The sequence below is a fragment of the Wolffia australiana genome, chromosome 1 (genome assembly GCF_029677425.1).
Source record: "Wolffia australiana isolate 7733 chromosome 1, ASM2967742v1".
NCBI classification, from domain to species: Eukaryota; Viridiplantae; Streptophyta; class Magnoliopsida; order Alismatales; family Araceae; genus Wolffia; species Wolffia australiana.
In genome coordinates, this window is record NC_135835.1 from 12,975,205 (window position 1) to 12,994,513 (window position 19,309).

At 39.2% G+C, this 19,309-nt stretch overlaps 2 protein-coding genes across 7 annotated transcripts; both read right to left on the reverse strand.

The window, feature by feature from the left end:
* Positions 1-287: 287 nt before the first annotated feature.
* LOC144707411 (Rhodanese/Cell cycle control phosphatase superfamily protein) lies at positions 288-3,941 on the reverse strand. Its single transcript, XM_078580516.1, has 5 exons — positions 3,516-3,941; positions 2,750-3,001; positions 2,555-2,653; positions 1,537-1,797; positions 288-720 (listed from the first exon to the last, which is right to left on the reverse strand). The coding sequence occupies exons 1-5, from the start codon at positions 3,906-3,908 to the stop codon at positions 367-369; spliced, it is 1,359 nt and encodes a 452-aa protein (XP_078436642.1). The 5' UTR covers positions 3,909-3,941; the 3' UTR covers positions 288-366.
* A 4,325-nt stretch (positions 3,942-8,266) lies between these two features.
* Positions 8,267-12,951, reverse strand: LOC144716451 (putative transcriptional regulator tpeD). Of its 6 annotated transcripts, none has more exons than XM_078591559.1 (5): positions 12,689-12,948; positions 10,450-10,544; positions 10,174-10,254; positions 9,057-9,867; positions 8,267-8,985 (listed from the first exon to the last, which is right to left on the reverse strand). In XM_078591559.1, exon 4 carries the CDS (start codon positions 9,861-9,863, stop codon positions 9,087-9,089), a length of 777 nt encoding a protein of 258 aa, XP_078447685.1. In that variant the 5' UTR covers positions 9,864-9,867; positions 10,174-10,254; positions 10,450-10,544; positions 12,689-12,948; the 3' UTR covers positions 8,267-8,985; positions 9,057-9,086. The 6 variants fall into 5 exon arrangements, with proteins under 6 accessions (XP_078447715.1, XP_078447700.1, XP_078447685.1 ...); XM_078591589.1 differs by having other exon boundaries at positions 9,057-9,924; positions 10,174-10,288; positions 12,689-12,951; XM_078591574.1 differs by having other exon boundaries at positions 9,057-9,924; positions 10,403-10,544; positions 12,689-12,951.
* Positions 12,952-19,309: the final 6,358 nt, after the last annotated feature.

Below are 19,309 nucleotides of genomic sequence, written 5' to 3' on the forward strand. Positions count from 1 at the left end.
AAAGAAAAGACGAAGAAACAAAAGAAGAAGAGAAAATGAAGAAAAAAAGGTGGGAAGATGAAGAAAAAAAGAAGAAAAATAGAAGAATACGAGGTTGGGAGGGGTGCGAGCACGATGGAGAGTGACGAGAGAGCATGGGGAGGGAGAGTGGTTGACAAGAATTCAGTCCCAGTCCAGTTTGACCCTTGGACCGGATCCAGACCGATTGGTCCACGCAGAAAATGGCAGACCACCAGTCCCGGTTTAGACCAGTCTGACCGGTCCCCTGCCCAAAATGACAAACCCTATACCTCAAAAACCTTGGGAGACTCAAGGTTCCACTTTAAACCTTATGAAAGAATTCCAGAAGCTAAAAACAAAGAAATCCTAAATCTTTCGAGCAGCATCGGATCTGGAGGGCTTCTTTTGACCCTTGTCAGGCCCACCAATGACACCCCAAGCAGCAAACTGCCTTTGCCGAGCTCTTGCCCTCTCTTTCTCCTCCTCCGATTTGGACGCATGGCAGTGAGGGCAGGTGACTCCAGGCTCAAACAGAGGGGATTTCATGTCCTCGTCGCTCACCGGTTCCTTGCAGCCATAGCAGAGTTTGAAGCTTCCCGGGACCAGCCCGTGCTCAACCGAGACCCTCTTATCGAACACAAAACACTCACCCTCCCAACGGCTCTCGGGCTCGGAAATCTCTTCTAGATACTTCAAGATGCCCCCTTCCAGATGATAAACCTGGAGAAATACAGATAAGTGAAGCTTCTACTTGTCAAGAATGAGAATCAAGGTCTTGTACAATGAGAATTCTGTTAAAATAGTTAACGGGTTGGGCCTTCCGAAAATGATCAAAAAGGACATTTTATTTCTTAAAGAAAAGGTTAATCCTTTATCTCTTAATGGGGTCTTGGAGGAAAATCTAAATTACTGTGATTTGTGTCCAAATCGCTGAGATAATGAGCCAGAAAAAACAGTTACAATATGGCAAATCCTACTCAAGAATGAGAAGCAAGGTTTTGTCCGATGACAATTCTGATTATATAGTTAAATGGTTGATCTTTTGGGAAATACTCAAGAAGAAAAGTTGACTCTTAAAAAATGATTAGCCTTAATTGACTCTTAAGAAAAGTTGACTCTTAATTATCTCTGAATGCGAAATCTAACTAATGCAAAGATGATTAGCCTGAAGAAACAGATATAGTAAGGCCAATCCTATTCAAGAATGAGAAGCAAGGTCTTGCCAGATGAGAATTCTGATTATATAGTGAAAGGGTTGGTCTTTTGTTTAATGTTCCATTAGGAAACTTCCTTAAAAAAAACATAACTCCTTTATCTTATGGAGATCTGTATCCAAATCGCAGAGATGATAAATCTGAAGAAACATAGATAGTAAACTCATCCTTATCATGAACGAACGAAAAATCACGACAAACAGTTCTGCATAAATAGTTCCAGGCTCTTCTGGTTAATATTCCAATAGCTTAATCTTTTGTCTCTTAAAAAATATATTAGAGAAAAATCTAAACTATCGTGATCTGTATTCAACCCGAATACCTCTTTGAAACCTTTGCTCAAGAGAAAGCTTGATGCCTTCTCACACCGTATGCCCCCGGTACAGTACATGGCAACACGAGGAAGGTTCCTGGGAGTACTTGAGCCAGGATTCTCATTTGCGGATTGGTCGTCCGAATCTGACAACTGAAACTGATTATCCACCCAATCAGGGAATTCCCTGAATGCCGACGTGCGTGGATCAACTGCCCCTTTGAATTTCCCAATCCGTGTTTCGTAGGTATTTCGCACGTCAATAACGATCTGTTATATCATGGTTTGAAATAGTGAGGAAATAAACTGAGAATTAGAAATGAAATTGCGACATACTCACAGAAAGCAGAGATTATATTCTTCGAGGAAGGCTCTAGCAGTGATACACGTTTAAGTTTCATAGAAGTGGTTAATAAGGATAATTCTTTTTAAATGATGCTCATCCTAAAGCACTCACTATAAAAAAAAGGTTACGATTGGCCAGAGAAAAATAAAATAAAACAAAATCTGAAAGAAAGAACATGTCTAAAATATATGTTATCAGCCAAATCAGAACGCGAGAGATGTCAGGTGAAGACGATGGACACTCGATATGTCTTTAAACAGCACAATCAAGATAATACGCTGAAGCTTCTCATTGATGTCACAGCTTTGCCAAACTTATTCAAAAGTTCAGGCAAGTTTGTACCCACGAGTTCCCTCATCTTCCCATGCAACCATGAAAATGAAAATGAAGTGCTTTTCCAAAATTGCAAGTACGTTTGTGGGTGTTCTTCAGGATACTCTCATCTAGTGCGCTACCTACCTCCGAAATGGCAAATCTATTTTCTTTGAAGTTTTAATGAACTGACTCTGTTGCAAGACGCGTAAATATTTCAGTTACACAGGAAACGTTCTATTGGCGATGCTAGATTACGGTATCTTCTGCTACAGGCTGACCCAGAAGAAAATATGAAATGTCTCAAAGATACGGTGAATATAATGCGCAAGGAATGATGAAATTTATACTCCAAGGATGATCACTCACTGTGTCTGGATCATCTATCAAAGCGTTCCACTCCTTGGGGGTTACATAAGTTCCAACCCGTTCAATGGGCGACACCAAGGGATCACCAAACGAGACGATCTGTTAATGTATGAAGATAAATAACTAATTAAGCTCCAAATGCATAGAACATGAGCAATCAAAGGTACAGATGGCCAAACCTAAATCAAATCGGACCTCTTTTTTCAGTTTCACACGGACATGGTCCCATCTAAAAGGGGCATCTTCCCCAGCTCCAAGAGGTGATCGACTGGTGTGTCCATGATGAATAGCCTCTTCTTCAGGTGAAACCGGCGATTCCACCATTCGTAGCCCGTTAAGCCGAGAGTCAGACTGAATAAAATCTACAACTCTTTGCACGGACTCTCTTGAACCGCAAATGCTCCCGTTGATGCCTTCTGGTGCAATTATGATACCGCCTGAGACACGCTGAGAATCATCATCCCAGTGAAAAACAGTTTCCAGGAAACAAAAGCTATTTTACATAGAATGAGATGAAATTAGAGAATATCAGACCACAGATTAGCAGCCCATGACTTATATTGCTGAACTTTAGACAAACACGATGGACATATATGATACCGCATGAGACACGCTGAGAATCATCATCCAAGTGCAAAACGGTTTCAAGGAAGCAAAACCTATTTTACAAAGAAAGATATACAGTTTTGTTTGCCCATGACTTATATTGCATAACTTTAGACAAAAATGATGATTAATAGACGATGGACAGATATGATACGCAGGAGAAGACCAAAAACAGAACGTTCGGAATCATATTCTACCTCAGACACGCCGAGAATCATCATCCGAGCGAAAAGAACAAGTTTAATCTTCCAAAAAAAAAGTTTGATGGAAACAAAACCGATTTTGCAGAGAAGATGATGATTAATCCACACGAGAAACTGAAAAAAAAAAACAGGAATTCTGATTCATAGCCTACCATAGCTTCGCAAAAATCTTTCAGCGGCTGCTTAAAATCCACATAGTCGGGGAAATCGGCAAATTTATAAAAGGACACAACGACAAGAGGCGGCGCGCTCGGAGCGTTTTCTGGCAGGAGGGCAGACGCGGAATCTCTCTGGAAACTTGCTGTCGGCCGCGAAATCGACCGTGGCGAGTGGGTTTGAAGGGATTGTGCGAGACCAGGCGAAGGCGACGGAGAGGCCAACGTGGAGAGTTTGCTGGAGTTTGCGAAGCCATCGGAGCAGCGACCCATTGCCAAGTGCAATCTACCGAAACTAGGGTTCAGGTTCGCGCTTGCCAAGGTTACCAGGGCGACTGGCGCAGCGGACACTCGACTGAGCTTTACAAAGGGGGGGATGAACAACGCCATACTCAATACGAAGCGATCCCCTGCAAACTCTCCTCTTCCATGAAGCGAACGGAAGATGGGCCGCAGCTATAGTTCCGGATCGTCCCAGACGTGGACGACGGACGGGACGGGAAGGAACGTCTCGTCCGACGTCCGGATTCAGTCCAAGACGAGGGACTGGACGAATTTTCGTCCCGTCCCTCGTCTTGGACGAAAAAACCCGTTTTATATATTTAATATATTATTATAGATTTTACCAAGTTTTCTAGGGAAATATGGAGGAGAGAGAATGTAAAGGGACTTATGTACGATTATTTCTGAGCGGCGCTAGTTTGTACGCGCGTAAAAATGCAGGGACTTTGATGCAGATTGTCATCGCAAAGCCACGTGGCTACGTCACAACCGACAGATGTGAATCCGGTGGTTTTTTTGTCCAACGGGACTAAATCCATCCCGTCTGGTGGTCCCCGGGATGAATTTTTGTCCTCCACTATATCTATACTTCTAGAACGAAGATCGATGGACGAGACGGGACGAAGATCGCCCTATCCAACTTCTCGATATTTCAACTTCGTCCAAACTGTCCTGTCCAGGGATTCGTCCATTGAAGAAAAGAATCTTCTGTGTCTCAACTTTGCCACTTTCGTCCCGTCCGGAGAAAAATCCGTCCCTCAGGGGTTGGACGGATATCGGTACCGGATATCGGAGGGGTAGGGACGAGGCGGATCTCGGATGCCAGATATCGGTTTTCGATATCCGGATATCGGTTTTTGATATCCGACATCTGAGATCCGGATATCCGGATATCCGAAAATCGATATCAAGCGAATTCTTTGTTCAGTTCTTTGCAATCCCATACCGAAAAATTTTAACTTCCCTGAGAGTATATATCCCGTCGGCCCATTATTTAGTTGAATCACATTTTAGCCACCCCGTGGCCCATTATTCACTATGTTAATATACAAAAAATCCTAGAGGAGTGTGGATATAGTTAATAAAAATAATAATAAATATTAGTTAATGGAATTAAGAAGTAAAAACAATTTTCAGTTTAATAAATATTAGTTAATAAAAATATTAATAATTTTAATGTTATTTTAGGAAAATTCATGGCGTTTGATATTTAGTTAATGGAATTAATAAATTAAAGGACTTCTCATTTTAAGAGAACTAAATCACGTGTTGTAGTAACTGTCTTATGGAGTTCAGATATAGTTAATAAAAATAATAATAATTATTACGTTATTTGAGGAAAAAAGTATGGCGTTTGATATTTAGTTATTTGAATTAATAAATTAAAGGAGTTTTCATTTCGAGAGAACAAAGTCACGTGTTGTAGTTAGTGTATTAAGGAGTGTAGATGTAGTTAATAAAAATATTTATTAACGTGTTTTAGTTAATAAAAAGAGTAAAAATTTTAATGTTATTTGACGAAAATTTATGGCGTTTGATAGTTAGTGAATGGAATTAAGAAATTAATGGCAAGTGCATTCAAATGTATTGTCGTAGTAATATCGGGATATTTAATTACATGATTGGCCAGTGCGTTAAAATTTGACTAAATACAAAAGATACCATACACATCGTTAATTCGAGATTTGTAGAGAAATTTAGGGTATGCTATGAATGCAGCCCTGTCAAAAAATCATAAGCCCAACGTCTCTGTCAAAGATTTGTGTTCAACTGATCGTCACCTACGTTGCAAAAGACAAGTGATAAGTAATGATAAATATGTATAAATAAGATTTGGTTGAGTTATGTGATGTGTACCTCAAGCACAAGTGACCACACCATCTTCGTCGTCGTCAACATCCTCTTCTAGCTCGACGTCATTGTACCAACGTTTGTTGTTCGCACGAAGCCAACACTTCACGGTGATGAGTGTTTCAATGCTTATTGGCGAGAGACGGGAACGCTTGTACGTGACAATAGCGTTGCCAACCGAGAACATGCGCTCGACGGGGGCGCTCGTCGCACATACGGATAACAAGTCCCTCGCGATGGCTGCAAGCAAGGGGAAACGCTTCGCCCCCGTCGTTGCCCACCAAGACAGTGGAGTGAACACACCCTCGTTTGGTAAAGTCTCCACAAGGAACTGGTTGAACTCATCCCAGGCTGACCGCGTTGTCACCGGTGCCGGTTCCACGCGCTGCATAGTGGTGTTAAGCCACGCATCCAACTCTTCAACTCCTCGCTGCCCCTCTAGAGCGGCCTGTCTCGGAACACAACTCGACCTGTCACCGGGCAACAACGACCGTACGTATCCGATGGTCGCCTCTCGGAACCCCCGGCGGAGCATTGACCCTTTGTGGATTGGATCCATCAATGCTACGGCCGTGATCGCCTCATTCGCCCACAATATCTCCGCGTACTGTGCAAGCTTAGAAAGCATCGCCCTGCACGCTTGTGCCATATTCGACCGATCTCCTTCCTGCAAGCGCCGAACAGATGTGAAAAATGTGCCATTTTCGATTTGTAGTACCACTTCCTCCATGTGAACCTTGAGCCCGTTTATGAGATGTAAGTGATAAGCCGAAAAATCACGTAAAATTACGTGGTCGTTGCGCTTTTTAGACTTATGCAATAAATTTATAATTCCCTTAATTACTAAATAAGAATATAGAGCAAGCAAGGGGTCGATCCACAAGGAGGCAACAATTCAGAATTTTCAAACAATTTTTATGAATCAAGTCAAGTAATTTTGAATTTTGTAATATTTAATTCAATTAATATTAAATAATATTCTTAAAATAATCAAAATTAAGTAAAACTTAATTTTGATTTCGGTCAGATAATTCCAGATAAGAATATTATTATTATTTTAAGCTCATAAAAATATAAATTATTAATTTCCCAATTTAATAAAATTTATAATAATTTTCAGAATTAAATTTGGGAATTTAATAATCAAGAAAGTGATTTTTGAATTGGAGTTCAAAATGGATGAATTTTCGGTTCAAATTTTATTTTTGGGTTTTTATATATTAAATTAAATTCCTAAACAATAAAAACCAAAATCTAGAGAGAGAAACAAATCAAATTAACCTAGAGAGAGAAAGTGAAGAAATTGGGGAAAGCCCCAATTTCGACCCTAAATTAAAAATGTAATGAAGCAGAAATGTCCTAAAATGATTAAGAATTAATTATCAAAAGTCAGATCTCGAATCCAAATCAAAAAGAAGTGCTGATGCATTCAAAACATGAATCTAGGGCATGTACATTTCGCCCATGCCAAGGCGTTTTCGAATCGTTCTAGAAGATGATCAAATACAATTCAGAAACTTACAAATTTGATAAAGAGATCCAGATCTGACGACTTCCAGAATGCCTCCTGTGTCCTTCCTGGCCAATTGCTTGGGGAGAGCCTCCAAAAGTGATTTTCGCCCTTTTCCAGACCTCCATTTAAAGATCCAACCGTCTGGATTGTAGAGGGGGAAAAGACGAACCTACCCTCAAAATTTCAGCCCAATCGGACATGTAGATCTCAAGATATCAAGGTTTTAGTGAGAAAAAATCTGAGCCGTTGGATTTATTTATCTCTCCTCCAATAAGCTTGGAAATGGCGCGTTTTGATTGGCTAGCATGATTATTTCTCGTTTTCCGCTTTCTCGGATCACGCCCTGACACGTTGTTGTGCGCGTCGTCCGCCCGCAATCATTGGCAAGTGATTTCGTCATTTGAACGGCTAGGAATTCTCCACGTCACCCTGAAATAATAAAACCAAAAGAAAAGGACAAAAGGTCTTTTTTAAAAAATATATATGTAATTTTTTATTCTCTTAGCCGTAATCTTTGACCATTCTTCTCTCTTTTATTTTAAATCATAAGCCGCTATTCTTCTCTCTCTTCTCTCTTTTATATATTTTAAATCATAGCCACTTATGTTGACTATTCTTCTCTCTCTCTTCTCTCTTTTATATATTTTAAATCATAGCCGCTTATGTTGACTATTCTTCTCTCTCTTCTCTCTATTTATTATATAATAATAACCACTCATTCTCTCTCTCTCTCTTTATTCTTATTTAAATAAATATATCCATTTATTCGCCCGGGCGAATGACGTGGATACTCCTTAGTAAATATTTAAATATATTATAAATGCCAAATAAATAATATATGTGTTATTTAAATATGTAAAAATCATTTCTTGGCTATATAATGGTCAAAAAATTATATAAAAATATGGAAAATTCCAGAAATATCATGGAAACACTTACCAACCTTTAGCCAAGTATTTAAAACCCTGTAAAAAATATTTCTTCACTGAAATGAAGTTAAATTCCATAAAAAATGATAAAAAATCAGAATTAATAATAAAATGAAAGGTTAAATGATCTATCTTTATTTTAATATGATAACATGGAAATATAGTCATTAAAACACATAAATATAATATAAAATTCATTAATTAATCATGTTAATTTGCAAGTTATCAGTAAGACATCACAGATTGCCGACGTCGTTGTCTTGCAAACATGATCCGTCGATACGGCAAAACGGCCAAGGATGCGGCAGAACTGTTTGACCAATTCCCACTCGTCCTTCGAAAGCTTCGATGACGTCGCCTTCCGGCCGAAAGCCGTCGAGACTTCGTCCAGCACATCACGCTTTTTCAAAGCGGCCGCCAACATAGTGTAAGTGCTATTCCATCGGGTAGGACAGTCTAGGACAACCATGTTGGAGTCCTCAACTTCGGGGTCGTCTTCACAGGCTTGGGTATATACTTCTCTTCGTTGCGTAGAGCTCCGAATACTCCGCACTAAGTTGCGTAACTTTGCAACTGCATTACCCAGACATAGTGGCTTGCGCGGCCCGTCACTGTCCTCAGCTACTGAGTATACATCTCCGAGTTCATTGTCCTCGTCGCTGTCGTACTGATCTGCGGTCCTCGTCACGTCGCCTTCTTCGGGATCCATACCCTGAGCCGAAGGAATGTTGAAGCTTTTTAACGCTGCTTGCACGCCAATGTTCAAAATGTGTGCAACACAGGGGACGTGCCTCCTGGCAATAAACGTCGGGTTTACGCTCTTCAACTTTCTCGCCATCAAAGCCAACATCTTCTTATTCGCCGTCGCATTGTCCGTAGTAACAGCGTAGACCTGCATAATTACGTTAGACATGTAAACTAGCAAGGTCTACTAATAAAACAATCAATACATTGAGTTCTGACCTTCGTCCGCAGACAGAACTCATCTAGTGCCTAGAGAACAATAGACGACATGTTCTCCCCGTCGTGCTTGCCGACAATCTCCCGGATGGCAAGAACCCTTTCTTTGTACTTCCATGTCTCGTCCACCCAGTGGACGGTGATGCCTAGCAGTCCGGTCCCGTTCTCCGCAATCCACGTGTCTACGTTGAGTGACACTCGGGCCACACTCTCCCAAAGCTTCCTCACGCCAACTTTCATTTGGCCGTGCATTTGGATGGTCGACTTCTTTATGACCTTTGCACTTGGAGGATCCAAGTCGGTAAGCGTAGCACAACGCCACATATCCTTGAAGGCGACATTGTCAACGATGCTCCATGGTGAATCTTTCAGGCATACGAACCGTGCAATGAAGTTCTTCGTCTCGTCTGGAGTGTGCCCTCTAATCAGCCCCCGTCGGCTTGGCTCTCCATATTGCCTGCTCTGCATTCTGTCAGTGATACGTGTCTGACCACGTTCTTCGGGGGCTTCGCCCTTCAATTCGGCATGACGAGCTGGATGGCAGGATTTGAAGTGACGCCAAAACACATTTGTGCTCTTGTCGGCTTGCCTCTTAATGGGTCTCCTCTTACTGTGCGGGTTCAACTCCCGGCACAATATGCATATATAGTATCCATCTTCCATGAGTTCGAAGTAGTCAATGATGAGGAAACGGTTCGTACGAGGTTGACTCTGTACGGCACGGGAAGTTCCCCCCTGGGTACGTTCGGGACATACGGCTCCTGACCCAGCTCTTTCCTGGGCTGGGTCACTGCCTCCGGTTGGATTCATCTTTCTGTACCATAATTTCAATTTGTGCTATGAGTCCATACTCTAACGCTAAAGATGATTTCTATTCATGAAAAAGATTAAAAAAAAAAGTAGTCAAAGAAATATACAGTCAGCCTATTATTTTCAGGTTTTCATTTTCACTTCCACAGTGTTCTAATGCAAAAAGTAAAGCAATTGAAGGAAACAATTTGAGCAATGTAAGCAATTTACGCAATTAAACCAAAAATAAAAGGAATTTTGTCATCGTTTCAAATCCAAGAGCAATTCGGCTGTAATGTCAAGATATGAAGATAATTTAAAAAACGCAGACCTGTAATGTAACCCCAACGGTCACTTGTGCCTTTCAACAAACTCTCTGTATTCCTTCTTTATCCTCACCCCGGAGACGCTCCTGCATTTTTTCAATAATTTGCCACACAATGAGGCTGCAAACAATTCAATTGTTCAGGTGAAAATTATATTTACAGATTTTAGGCAATTCATCTTTGTTAGTTTCTTTTTTTTAATATGTCGTCTTTCATTTCGTCTAGATTACTGACCAGTTCATCAAATTTGCTTGGTTAACAGAATCGACAAGTACACGTACCAAATCCAAGTCCCGCTGCCCCCAAAAATCGACCCCTGCGTCACGATGATGAAAGTGGAGGAGCTTCCCGATGCCACCTACGATGATATCGGGGGCTGCAGAGATCAGATCGAGAGCATGAGAGAAGTAAGAATCTTCAATCTTCAGTATACCAAAAAAAAAAAAAATCTTGATCATCAAAATAAAATAAAAACCCATCATGATCTATAAAAAGAAGCTTGATCGTTGTATAGGAAGATCTTTCCTTGACCAGAAAACCACCACAAAGATCAATGTATGACTACTCCTCCCTAATCCCACAACATTGACCATAATGTGAAAATTTTGGATCATAATGTGACACAGATTGTATCTTGTAAACACATTGATCATCACCTCATAGATCGCGATGGGTACAATTAAGAAAGGGGTCAGTCCAATGGGAGGAACTTACCCAACAAAAAACTACAATTAATTTGTCATTGCATATATTTGAGGAAATAGAGAAAGAAACAATTTTTTTGAATTTTATAAGGACCATTAGAATCTAATAAGAACTTAAAGATTTTACTGTCCCGCTCCTAAATTTCAGAAATTCACTTTTATTTTTCTAATTTGTCATTTGAATTTGTAACGAAATTAATGCCAAAATATGCTAAATCTTAAGATGAACCACATTACAAAATGGGGTTGTGACATAATCGGAACAAAATTTAAACGGGATCTGTTCAAAACTTTAAAGGAGAAACGATAACACAAAATTGGAAGGGAAAATCAGTAAATCTTTTTGCAAAACTTTCGGCAGCGAGAGAATATGTGAAATTGAGTTTTGGACCAATTAAATTCAAAACTAGAAACAAAAATAATCAATCCAAAGAGTGGAAGTAGAGAAAATTTGGGGAATGAGTTTCAAGAGGCATTCGAAGCAGATCAAGGAATCTAAGAGATGGATAGAGATGAGGAACATGATGGACTTTTTAAATGTTTTTCCAAAACTTGATCTTGAATTAAATTCAGTGTTCTTAATCCCCAAAATCCTCCAAGGGTATATACATCCCGTAAATCTCTACCTGTGGATCTATAAATAAATACTAGTATCTTCTTCAGATCTATCTTTCTCTCAAAATTGTCAGACTAATGAATGAGATGATTCTAATATCCATCAATTTTTTGTGGTGTCGCAACATTGGGTGAAGGTTAAAGTTATGGAGAGAGGTGGAGGAGTTCATCTTGAAGTAGTAAAATGCAAATCTTTGCAAAAGATAAGGATCAAGTGTGAGTATGTTACATTTAATTTGTCACCATGTTCTCAAAATACCTTTAGGTTATACTTTTTCCTTCCATCAAAACCCTATTTTTACTTCTATTTTGATCATCATCATTTTATTCATCTTTCTTAAAAAAAATCATTTTATTCATCTTCATCAACACCCTTATTGTCCCCATCAACCTCCTCATTATCACCCTTACCATCATCATCATTATCATTTTCATTATCATGACCTCCATCTTCATCATCATAATCTTCACCTTCTTTCTTCTTCATCATCGTAATTTCTTTCTTCTTCATCAAAGTCCTCATCAGATCCTTCATCATCATCACATACAATTCTTCATGATCATCAAATCCCTCATCATCATCATCTTTTTTCATCAAAAAATCATCATCATCATCGTCATCATCATCATCATATTCTTCTATTCATAATCATCAAACTCCAGATTTGCGATGGCGCATCTATAATTGAAATTATATCTGACGAAAGTCGTTTGAAATTCAAATTTCTGCAGGTGCGAGAGTGGTGATCGGGAAGAACATCCTGACATGGTGACCTCCGATTGGCCGAGCAAATCGGATTTAGAGCAAGCGACGAGGGACAATAACTTTCAAATCATACATTTTTACTTCCCCACCTTAATTCTTCGTCGTTCCTCTCTTACCATACATCCACATACTTTAAATGGTGATTAGAATCAAAATGGATGTATCAAAAATGGATGTATCAGATAAAACTCATCGCCAGGAGTGAAACAAAAATCGACATATGGATTAATTGGGGAAGAAATTGGGGAAGGCAATGCGGAAGAAATCTAGAATCTATGTTGGATGAGAAATTCTATGTTTCTCTACATGAATCTAGAATCTTAGTTGGGGAAAAAAAATCGAGTTATGGTCGAAGAACATATTTGGTAAAAATCATCTCCGGGATTTATAATACAACGGCATATATGAGAAAAAATACAGAAATCAAATACTTACCCCAGTCGTCCGCCTACTCCGCCCGCCGCCGCCGTTGCCCGCCGTTGCCCGCCGTTGCCCGCCGTTGCCCGCCGTTGCCCGCCGTTGCCCGCCGTTGCCCGCCGTTGCCCGCCATTGCCCGCCGTTGCCCGCCGTTGCCCGCTCCCGCCGTTGCAAGCTCCCGCCGTTGCCAGAAATCCAGATTCAAACCTTCAAAATAAAAGGACGAACATGAATTTCATAAAGAAATAACTTATATGAAATTTTAATGAAATTCGATGCGGATATCGAAAACCGATATCCGCATCCGATATCCGATACCATCATCTGTCTCCCTTAGACGGGAGACGGATGCAGGTATCGGACAGATGTTGGTATCGGATATCGGCACTGTAGCAACTGATATCCGATACCGATATCCGGTATCCGGATATCGGAAAAACCGGATACTGGAAATTTCCGGTACCGGCATCCGTCCAGCATCCGTCCCGATACCGGTATCCGGAACCGATATCGGGACAGGCGAACCCTAGCGCGCGCAAAAAAAAGCAGGGACTTTGATGCGAAAATTCAAGGAATTGATTTAGCGATGCCACGTGGCAAGATCTCAACTGTCCGAAGCAGATCCGATGGATTTTCGTCCACATCCCGTACTGTCCATCGTCTGAGACCTTTTGAACGGGACGGTTTTTTCATTCGACGATAGGAAAACTGTCTTGTCCATTCATCCCGGGACAAATTTCCGTCCCGGTTTTTGTCTAATCTCGCGGACGGGACGATTTTTTTGTCATGGGACATAAAAATCGTCCTGTCCGCGTCCCTGCACTATAGCCGCAGCCCGCCATAGCCAAGCAGAATCAAACCTTGTCCTTCGGCTGATGGCATTGATCAGCAAGGGATGGAAGTGGAAATAGAAAATTACTATTTGGATTCTATATCAACACCTGTTGAAGTTTTTCCTTGAGTAAGTTGGATTTCTTTTGTATCTTGATTGTATGATTGTTTATATTTATTTGTAAGTTATGAAACTAATGTTTATAGATTAAAGGTCCTAAGTCTTCAGACACTCTAAAGGTTTATTTTTGTCTCATCAACTCAGTCCACTAGATTATCCTTCCCCTTAAGAGGATATCCATGAATATTGAAGTGAAGTTTAAGTTACTTCAGTAATGTCCTCTCCTCAGTTCCTTAGTCCTTTCTTTCTCCCTTACGATCCTCTTTCATCATATATTTTTCCACTTCATCACACCAGGAGATAGTTTATTCCCAGATTGACCCCTACCTCATCTTCTTGGACTCTTATTTTAGATCTTCCTGTAAGGACCTAAATCAAGGGTTTTATACATACTTTCATCAATAAAATTCTTTATTGATATGTTAGCATTATACGCCTCTAAGTTAGAGGTTTTTATTGTAGTTTAACAAAAAAACATTCATATTATTCTGGAAAATGACAATTGGCATTGGATCTCTTGGAAAATGAAAATGGAAGGGGTATCGGTTTTCCGCCTTCGATGAATCCATCACCTCCACTCCCACCTCCACCACCTCAATGGTTACCTTCTCCACCTCCACTCCCAACTCCACCACATCAATGGTTACCTTCTCCATCTCTACTCCCACCTCCTACACCATCTCAACAGTTACCTTCTCCACCTCCTCCCCCACCCTGATGGTTACTTTCTCCACCCTCTCCCCCACCTCAATGGTTAGCTTCTCCTCCTCCTCCACTTTCTAAAATAGAAATATGTTTCCCACACCCTCTCCACCATTTTTTCATGGGGCATATTATGGTAATGCATCCACACTGCCACAATCTGTAGGGAAAAGTACACTACATAGCTCAACATCCATGCCACTCTTTGACTTTGTAACAGAAGATCCAAAAAGCTTATTCCATGGAAAAAATGCATTATCATAATAAAAATCTGCGTCTGAAGCAAATGTACTGGGATGATCTTACTAAACCATTACACAAAATATTACATTAAATTATGCAAGATAGCCAATGATGATGCTGGAAAACTTGAAGCATATAAATTAAACCATTACTTGGAAAATGATATAGATTTTCAAACTCCCTAAAAGGTGGGCCTTTCATTTGGGTGGATTTTCCTATTGACTCTTACTTGGCTGGCCTAGCGATGGGTTCGTTAAGGCCCAAATAATAATTGAGGATCATTTAATGAAACTTAAATTTTGTTGATTTTCATATTCTTGAAACTTAAATCCAAGGATCTTTTAATGAATATATAATGTGTACTCCTTGTATTGTGGTATTTTTAATTCACTGATTAACTAATTTGTTATTCCAAAGCAAGTCTGATGATCTTCCCCTATTCATATTTTAATCCAGAATTTTTTTTTACAAAATCAGCTTTCACCAAAGGCAATAGTCAGAATAAGTTTGGGTATGTGTGGTTCTTTCTTAAATAACCATGGTAGAGTTCATTTGGTATGCAACATAAAATTATATCATTGTAGTCTATTGGGAACTATTTACACGATGTGACATTTTATATGGATGAAATCCTATTCCTTCATGACTGTAATTATGAATCAGTCAACTCTAATGCAGAACTACAATATTAATTTTTGCTCTTAAATGGTAGTAGCGACATAAAAATATGAAGTCTTATATATTACTAATTCACATGTAAATTCTGATGAAGTTTCTTATTCTTTCATTTGCCCAATGATTTTACCAATTTTCACTGAATTTTTTATTATAATTTCTAAGTCTTGATTCTACCTAATGTTAGATATTTCAGATGTTCCAACTCATGTGTCTGTAGTTCAAAATATGGATTGTGAACTTAAGGTAATTGTCATAGATTAATTTTTTTTACTATGAATTTTTTTTAACTTGAGGCAAACTTTGTGGTACCTAAATTATGTTGAGATATGCATACAAGATTTAACTTATGCTATAACTGAGGGAAATATATGTGGTATTTAAATACTTTAGATAGATGTGGATAGAAAAACACTATCTATTCTCACTCGTTTGACGAGTATGTCTGATCCCATAACTGTTAGCATGGATGGCTAATGAATTATGATGATATCATAATGCATAGACCCCTAGGATTTAAGCAGGTGGTCTAAAGATTCCTATTCAAAGGATACTCGTGGAGGGTACTAAAGTCTCTAGATAAAATAACACTATTTAGTTTCACTCATATGATATGGCTGATCCATAGCCATTAGTACGGAGACAATAAGGACAGATAATCAGATAAAATCCAAAATTTTATCATACTAATTTGTCAATCAATTTGTTTCATGTCATGGTTTTAGACCTGAACATTAATGACATCTTATGGATGGACGATTATACTTTGACTTTGACCTACGAGATCTAAGAAGTTCATAGAGATGATTGAGCAATCAAGATGGGATTATCCATCCTCAATAATAGAGGAGACAACTCAACGAAGACAATGCAATAAATATTGGCCAAAGCAATAGAATACTGGATAATGAGTTTTCTAATGATTTTTTAGCCCATCAATACTAAATAACATGAACAATTCAAGTATGGTAGGTCACTGTTGGAAGCTAAGAGGGCGGGTGAATTAGCTTATCTACTTTTAATTTGCCTAAATTACTTTTAAGATTCCTTGGATTGTCGCTCACCTTCTTTCTCTCGAACACAAGATTTACTTGGTTCCTCGATCCGCTAGTGATCGAGTCAATCCAAGGCCCCCCCCTTCGAGTCCAAATTAGGACTCAGGATAACCTTACTAAGGATCCTCCATTGTAAGGCACCCTAACCCAACTCACCGAGTTGCCTCTGCAGAGGAGTCTTCCGATGGTACATCACGTCCTTGGGTGCACGAGCTTCACCCCCGAATCGCCTTCGGGTAGACCTTCACGAGCTTCTTCCTCATACGTCCACTTCCCTCGTCACCGTCACATCCTTGGTGCCACCAACATCACCTCCCTGCCTTCTCGATCTTCAACACCTGTTCAGATTAGTGGAAGAAACGATATACCGCTCCCTGTGATTGATCAAAGGTCAATCACCGCTCTCAATGATGTATGAATGATCAAACACACTAAGATTCAAATGTGATATCAAGATCAATTCTGAAAACCTGTCTCATAAGTAATTTCAAGATCAACAAATCAATTCCTCTTGATAACTTTCAAAAATAATATCAATCCCTTCACTATCCTTCACAAAATCTCATAAAAATCACCACTAACTCAATGATTGTGGAGGAAACTATCACCCTATTTAGTAAATGAATGAATGATGAAAATGAAAAACTTCCCTTGAGAGTCGAGAAGCACAAGCACACTGATTGCAGGGGAAGAACTTCACAAGAGGGAGCACTTTCTTCTTCAAAGAGGAGCTCAAGAGAGATGGTTTTCAAAGTGGATGCCTCAACCCTTGCTCTGAAGGGGTATTTATAGGGCTAGATGGGTAGATTGTAATTTTCTGAGAATTTCAAAAAAAATTTGAGCTCAAAAGGACCTGTAATTAATTTTTTATGATCTTTCAAAGTTTTATAGAAAGTTTCCTTAATTAAAAAATTAATTATAGTAATTAGTTCTAATTAAAGTAGTTAGGTTTAATATAGGAATTCCAAAAGTCGGAAAAAATATGATTTTTAGAAATGACAAATGAATTTTGGAAAGTCAACCGTCGGACCCGACCTTTGGAATAAATCGAATTTCCTAATTTGATTTATCGGGTCTGAAGTGAGTTAAATATAGAACTTTTATTTCTATATTAAAGTGCACACGTGGCGCACTGGTCAAGTGCCATGTTGCCAGGGCGGAGGTCGCGGGTTCGAATCCCGCCCGCCCTATTTTTTTTTTCTTTATTTAAACTTTCTACTGTGGACCCGACCGCGGACTTAACTGGTTAAGTCCGCCCGTCGGGTCTGCCACTAAGGCTAATGGGCTCCACCCATTTTGGCCTTATTGGGCCCTTTATAACCCAAAATAAAAAAAAAAGTGATTAAAAAACCATTTCTCATTCAATAAAAATTCTTTTAATTTCCTTATTATTATTTTTTGACATTTTAAAATATAAATCAATGTTTTAAAGACACTTTAAAACCTAAAATGCCCCTTATATTATTTAAAACATTTTAAAAACATTTAAAAACATTTTCAGAATATTTAAAAAGCATTTTTAATTATACAGAAGATTTTAACAATTTCTTTAACAATTATATTAATATTTTAAAACATTTTTTTTTAAAGCATTCAAAAACCTTTAACTTCAAAGAACTTATTAATTTATAAAGTCATGATTACTATTTTAATTTAATGTACATTAAAACACAAAAACCTCAACAGTCACTATATCTTAAGTTATCATAGGAGCATCAAGTGGACGATGGAATATATATTCACAGTAACCAATGACAGTAAGCTACCATGAGAGAGTCATTATATTCTTTTTTATCTTGTAGAGCATGAGGTGTGGCGTGGCACATCATGAACTGGAAACTCAATATATCAATTGGGTTAAATCAATCTATGATTAATTGAACTAGATGTAAGTGAAGTAAGGTTATTTGGGCCATCAGACCATGATATGGGCCTAGAGGTGCCAAGCTCTATGGCCTTGAATTTGGAACAAACAAAAGTGACTCCTAAAACAAAAGATTATAAATAGGATAATTAAAAAAAATTAGTAAAACATTGGTCAAATCACCTATGAATGGATCAAATCCATGATTTCTTGGTTCTTCTAGTGAGACATGTTGAGGTGCTTAAGTGTGCAAGCCTGATAACACACAATTTTAGTGGGTTAATCTGGACCTATTTGTTGGGTTCTAGTGGCCTTGACATGGATGAACAAAACCAAAACATTTCACAATGAAAGACATAAACGGAATCAAACGACATCAATAAAACATTGAATCAAAGAACCTATCCATGGATCACATCCGTGATTTCTTAGATCTCAGAGCAAGACGAGTCAAGCTGCTCAATTGTGCAGCCTCGAGATGTATCCATGCTGTCCTTGCCACGTCGGATATCCTCAATTCTCATTGACGATCCCTGTACAACCTCCATCGCTAGCTTTACACCATCCCCTTCACATCGAGAGTGGAGAGGGGATGTGGGGAGAAGGGAGAAGAAGGGTAAGGCCCCTGAACAATTCTGGCCTAGGTGAATTTCGTTCAAGGCCTTCCCCTATTTATACTAAGTGGGTATTTTCATAAAACCCGCAAAGCTTAAGTATATCTTCTGACGTCCAAAAGACCATTGGCATGTGACCCTCTAAGCCCATGTATCAGTCTAGTTAACGAATCCAATGGCCCAATAACCTTTACTGGCCTTCCAAATTAATTAATTATATCATCATATAGATTAATTAATGTTGGATCGATTTAACCGAATCAATAGGTCGAGTCTCCACCACATGGGGCGACAAGCTACACCTCGTGCTCTAAAAAATACAAAGGAGTGTGTATCGACACACCCGTGGAACCTGTTCATCATCGGTTACTGTGTATGTATAATCCCTCATCCACTTGAGGCTCCTAGGATGGATTAGTGTATGGTCAATTGTTAAATCCTAATCGGTCATCCGAGTTAGTACTGATGCGTTCAAAAATCATCAGAGAACTCTTCTTCGATATTTCCCTGCCTTAGCCAAGTTCTTCATTGCAT